Source organism: Nematolebias whitei, chromosome 6 (assembly GCF_014905685.2).
Source record: "Nematolebias whitei isolate Nwh7 chromosome 6, NemWhi1, whole genome shotgun sequence".
Classification (NCBI taxonomy): domain Eukaryota; kingdom Metazoa; phylum Chordata; class Actinopteri; order Cyprinodontiformes; family Rivulidae; genus Nematolebias; species Nematolebias whitei.
In genome coordinates this window covers 3,390,465-3,396,651 of record NC_056503.1, presented here as the reverse complement: position 1 = coordinate 3,396,651, position 6,187 = coordinate 3,390,465, and the positions used below count along the sequence as shown (strand labels likewise).

Here is a 6,187-nt window from a genome sequence, read left to right as displayed (position 1 = left end):
TTGGTCATGGTGCCCATGTTTGTGGTGGTCATCGTGTTCTTTATAGTGGTGTTGGCCATCATGGTCATGGTGGTGCTTGTGTTTGTGATGATCGTTATGCCGATGTATGTGGTGGTCATGATCATCATGGTGATGGTGTTGGCCTTCATGGTCATGGTGATGTTTGTGGTGGTATTTGCCATCATGGTCATGGTGGTGTTTATGGTGGTGTTGGTCATCATGGTCATGGTGGTGCTTGTGGTGGTGGTGTTGGTCATCATGGTCATTATGGTGCTTGTGTTTGTGTTGGTCGTGATGCCTATGTTTGTGGTGGTCATCATGGTCATGGTGGTGGTGCTGGTCATCATGTTCATGGTGAACTTTGTGGTGGTGCTGGTCATCATGTTCATGGTGGTGCTTGTGTTTGTGGTGGTTGTGGTACCCCGGTTTGTAGTGTTCATGATGATCATGGTGGTGGTGTTGTCCATCATGTTCATCGTGGTCTTTGTGGTAGTGATCCTCATCATGTTCATGGTGTTCTTGGTGTTGGTCATCATAGTCTTGGTGGTCTTTGTGGTGCTGTTGATCATCATGGTCATGTTCGTGCTTGTGTTTGTGGTGTTCGTAGTGTTTCTGTTTGTGGTGGTCAGGATGGTCATTGTGGTGTTTTTGGCCATCATATTCATGGTGGTAATGTTGGTGGTGTGGTCCATCATGGTGATGGTGGTTTTTGTGATGGTGTTGGCCTCTGTACTCATGGCGGTCTTCGTTGTCTTCATGGTGGTGTTCGTCATCATGGTCATGGTGGTCTTTGTGGTGGTGTTGACCATCATGATTATGTTGGTGTTTGTGTTTGTAGTGATCCTGATCATCATAATTGTGGTGGTCATTATGGCCTTTATCGTCATCTTCGGAATTGTCGTGATCGTGAATGTGGTATTGATTGTGTTCAGAATAGTCATGTTGATTCTCATGGTGGTGTTGGTCATCATTGTCCTCTTGGTGTTTGTCTTTGTGGTGGTCATGGTCCCAATGTATGTTGTCATTGTCATGATGGTGTTTGTGGTGGTCATGGTGATCTTGTTCATGTTCGTCTTGGTCATGTTCGTGTTCATTGTGATGTTGGTGATCTTGGCTGTGGTGATGCATGTGTTTGTGGAAGTTTTGATTGTCGTCATGTTCATGGTCGTTGTCTTGATTTTCTTCTTTGTTCTCATCATGGTCATCTTTGTGATGACGTTGATAGTCATGTTGGGACATGTGGTGGCAATCATGACCTTGACAGCCATGGTCATGGTCATGATCATGATCATGGTCATCGTTGAAAGGGTGCTTATGCTGATACTGGTACTGTTTGTGATGGTTGCGACGGTGGTGGCTAAAACGATTTTGTACTCTTTTTCTAAAGTTCAAAATATTACGCGAAATTGAATCCATTTTTTTTGTATCATGGCAATTTTTTGTACAGATGGAAGGACATGCAAGGTATTCTGTCACACCCTGGTCACCTATTAACAAAAAAAGAGAAAAAAACTTGTTTAACACAATTAGTTAGTTAGTTCACAGTTCAATTAAATGTTAGCTACATGAACATCAGTTCAAAGAAAATTATTTTAGAGAGTTATGTGCAATGTGTTGAGGTTTACTTGGATTGTAGTAATCATAGATGATGACTGTAGCTGGCTTCAGTTGCAGAACAACATCCTCAAGTACCAGTTGTAACTCATGATACACAGGTTTGTCTTTATGTAACTGAACACAACAAAACAAATCTCAAGTGAAACGGTAAAAATCGCAAAAAGCATATTTACAGCAAGTTCATCTTACCTCCCATAAATATAAAATAACATGACCATCCTTGTATTCAACATTTTTCACCAGCACACCATGTTTGAGCTGTAAGGAGAATACATTTAGCACATCTATCATCTCTGTCTTAGAAATACACAGGTTTTTGCAGCATTTTCATTCAGAATAAAAACACAATTTACTCACATTCGACAACGACTCTGGGACAGGACAAAATCCAGAAGGTATTGTAATATCTATGACCACCATGTTTGTACAGCTACTGTCTCCATTGTGTCTTTAAGGAGACAATAAAAACATGTTACTTGCTTGTTTTAGCACAGTTCATTTTCATTCTGGCTCTCTAGAGTAGTCAGAGCTGCCAACATTGGAGTTCAGGTTTAAGTGTTGGGTCATTGTATTTCTAAGTTATTTCAAATGCAATCCCACACCTCTTTCTAACTTGCTTTGCTGATTACTTACGAGGACTTCAGCTTCAGCGTGACCAGGCCTCTGTCACAATGCTTATGGAACACTACCTCTGCTTCCACACTGAAAGGGCTTTTTACACTTTCAGCTGGGATGTTGTAGTGAAGAGAAACCTGACAAACAAGTAAGCAAAAGAAGTTTGACATACATAAAATAAAATGAAAATTAAATAAAAAAATCAGTGCTTCTGTTCACAGATATTTTAAAGAAAAAAACAGTATAATTTACCAGATCTCTAATATTTATTATACGTAGCATGATTTTGTGCATGAAAATGTAAAATTCTAAACCCTTAATTAAAAAAGTATTAGTCAGAGGTTATCCATCATAATACAAAATGTCATAGTTTTTGTCACTGACCTGTACTGAAGTACATGCATGGCTTTCTGACTTTATCAAGTACTTTCCTTTTAAGTTCTGCAGCATCCGTTCTTGGTAAACATGTTTGTTCTCTGAATTGACATGAAATACCAGGTTCTCACTGGGAGAGGAAACTGTAACCAAGCCTGAACCCTCTGGACTGAATATCAGTGTAGCATACAGAGCCAGAGCTTTAAGAGCCACCGCAGTGTCCTACAACACAAACAGACAACACAAATAAGTAAAATGTTAAAAAATATAAATGTATTTGTGTTTTTACACATGTCAGCTTTCTGAAATAGAGCTTCATGTTTAGGATCTTCAGTAGACATCAGTTTCAGAGCATATTGTTCAGTTTTCAGAAGAATAGTATTCCCTCTTGGACTGGAAAACTTGTCTGGGGTGTTAAGTAAAAGTTCAAAGCTCACTGAAGAAGCTTAAAAGTACTAAAGCCAATCGCTAACGCTAGTTGGACTGTGTATGAAGTGATACACACACACACACAGAATAAAATTAAATGTATATTTTAATTTACTTAGACTGGTGGAAACCACCAATGTGTTACCCACCACTGGAGCACAAGAAAGACTGATTCTGTCTCCATGTTCTGGTTTCTCACTGAGAGGTTTTCAAACTATAAGAAAGCAAACTGATAGCTCACTATGAAGATTAAAAACATGATAATGGCAGCACACAAAGAAACAGGCAGCAGCACAACTACAGGCTTTAAACTTTCAAATTAGAATTGTGTATAAAAAGTCCATAATAAAGAAATTATATTACATGTACTGAAAACATAGTTAGACCCAGTAGTCTGAATAAATAAACAAGTAAATGATTGAATACATAAACAAAAACTATTTTAAAAATAAGAAGCTGTCTTATTGTTTTTGTCCATGTTTCATTTCATTTCATGAATGATCTAACAAATCTGGATAAATGCTCAAATATCTTTATATTATAAATTGGTAACCTATCAGAAAAACCGAAATAAATAAATTAATGGTACTACCACACCAAACTTAAGCCCAGTATCTTTTAAAATAGTTGTTCATATTTTTTTCATTTTTAGCTAAGGCAGCCATCTTGGATTTTTTTTTTTTCATCACAAATGTATAACAACTCACTCTTAGCTACAACTCTACCAAATTTCAGCTCAATATCTCAAAGAATGACTGAGTTGTGAGTTGTGTGTGTGAGTTATTGTCAATTTTGAGTTTTCTGAGCTGTGGCAGAACCAAAATGGCTCCAAAAGTTAAACAGTGTTTTGTTCAGAGACCTCTCCCCTCTAGGTCATGTGACTCACTGTGGCTGTTAGAAGCTGTCAAGAGTTCTGTCAGTGTTTTTCAATGACAAAAATGGCATTTTTGTTTACAAATTTTGTCACCATGGTAACTTGAAATGCCATTAAGAGTAACAGCACACATCACGGTGACATTTTGATATAAAATTTGTGGGGCGACACATTGCGGTTCAGGCCGCATTGAAGTTGACAGAAGAGCAAGACCATTTTCAGGTGGATAATAATAGGTGGCTGCCTTTATAGGCAGTCCCCAAAAAATGTGAAGGTGGAGTGCAGCATGTACCTGAGTGGAGAAAAAGCCTCCATAATAGTTCTGTTGTCCACTAAGCCACCTAACGGCGCTTGTGGTACTTTTCATGTCAATGGTAGCGAAAGAAGAACTGAGTCTGGCCAGCAGCACATATGAGGTCGTCTCCACACACCGAGGTGATGATTTTTCTGATGGTGGACACCAGTAGCAGAGATCCCCTAAAAACATCCCCCAACAAGAAGTACAAACAATGTGAAGTACAGCGGCAGTAACGACTACTGAATGATTTACTCTGAGAAGATGGCTTGCCTTCTTTTCTTGTGACCGAGTCAAGGTGGTCTAGAAATTCCGCCCGTGTGTCTACATCTCCTGCCAGTGAGAAGACGTACGCCAGCAGAGCTACAGTGTAGGTGTTGCTGAAGTCATTGACAGATTCCTTCAGGCAGCTTAGACTCTTCTTCACCACATGATTCTTTAACAGGTAAAAAAAACAACACAAAGGGTTCATCATTAAAGGAAATCACAAAAGTTATTTCAAACTTCTTAGATTTCAGTTTTTCACACTGTGTTAATATTTATTACATTTAAAGCTCCAATGATGGATGGAGTTCCTAATCTGTTTTGCTAAAATCTTATTCATTGCATTTATTCATTTATTTGTGAATGTTGTACTTGTTGCTTGATGTACCACCACCAAAAGTTATAACACACTGTAAGAGGCCGAGATACACATTTTAATGTATGATTAGCTTATTTTTTCCCAAAAAATCTTTTCATCAAGATACAGGAAGAAATGTAACGGAAAAGTTCAAGGATTACTTTAGTATTTATGCAACAAGAACTTTATTTAAAGTCACTTACATCTGCAGGTATTTTCATTTCCAACAAGGCAGCAGTGACGTAAGCAGTAAGTGTCACTTCATCAGACACCCCACCCTACAGGAGGCAAAAAGGTTTAACGTCAGTGCGTCTGCCATTATTAAGGGATCATTTTTGAGTGTGAACAATGCTTATACACACATTGTAAGTACATTGTAAGTAGTAATACTGCGATTACCATGTGAACAAACTCAAAGTTATCACCTTACCCTTAGTTTGTCATTGAAGAGTTTTCCTGACAATTTGAAACAACCATTTTTAAGCTGTTGGCGCTCCAGCCAACTCCTACAATCCTCAATGATCCTTGGCTCAATATAAATGAAAGCCTGAGCTTTGAAAAAAGTTATCATCACAAAGGCAGTGAGCCTGGGGATGAGAAAACAGAGTACACATGTTACTGAGAAGCCTGGATGTCAAATACACAAAGCTGCACAAGCTGATCTACACCAATAGAAGGAAGAAGCGCCAGCATAACTAGAAAGTTCCTGCAGAAACTTTGATGGGGACTGCCACGTTACGGCCATTTGAAAATGTTGATTTGACAGTGCTATAAGTTTGAGTTCTCTCTCATCTAAAATCACAACAAATTTCAGCTCTATATGTGAATATATAGCTGAGTTAAAGCCATTTAAATTTAGCTTTGGTGGCCGTATTGAATTTTTCATTTGAATTCAGTATTTATTGGACATTGCTCTCAGCTACCACCACAACAAAATTCAGCTTAATATCTATAAAAAATGGCTGATTTATAGCTCAGGTGGCCATCTTGGATTTTTGCTTTGCAATCAGAGTCAATTAGGGATTGTTCTCAGCTACCAATACACCAAAGGTCAGCTGAATAGCTCTAAAAATGGCCGAGTTATATCAATTTGAAACTAGTTTCAATGGCCATCTTGAATTTTTAGATTTGAATTCAGAATATGTTGAGCATCACTGTCAGTTACCACAACATTAAATTTCAGCTCATTATCATTTGAAATAGCTGAACTATTGTATTTTTTCCTTTTTAGATAAGGCGACCATCTTGGATGTTTAATTTGCATTAAGAATGTAAAACAACTGGAGGTGCAAGATTATGGAAGATAATGTGTCACAATTTTCAAATTAAAATTGATTAATAGAAATGCTTTTCATTTTCC

General features: G+C 38.0%; 1 protein-coding gene across 1 annotated transcript in view; it reads right to left on the bottom strand.

The window, feature by feature from the left end:
• Window positions 1-1,472: 1,472 nt before the first annotated feature.
• Window positions 1,473-6,187, bottom strand: part of LOC119411478 (alpha-2-macroglobulin) — a 118,921-nt gene continuing 114,206 nt past the window's right edge. Inside the window, exons 26-34 of the mRNA XM_037678429.1 lie at window positions 5,258-5,414; window positions 5,031-5,105; window positions 4,479-4,641; window positions 4,203-4,387; window positions 2,617-2,829; window positions 2,251-2,369; window positions 1,975-2,065; window positions 1,807-1,875; window positions 1,473-1,487 (exon numbers count right to left, since the gene is read on the bottom strand). Of these exons, the coding sequence (XP_037534357.1) occupies window positions 1,473-1,487; window positions 1,807-1,875; window positions 1,975-2,065; window positions 2,251-2,369; window positions 2,617-2,829; window positions 4,203-4,387; window positions 4,479-4,641; window positions 5,031-5,105; window positions 5,258-5,414 (1,087 nt within the window). The remainder of the gene's footprint in view (window positions 1,488-1,806; window positions 1,876-1,974; window positions 2,066-2,250; window positions 2,370-2,616; window positions 2,830-4,202; window positions 4,388-4,478; window positions 4,642-5,030; window positions 5,106-5,257; window positions 5,415-6,187) is intronic.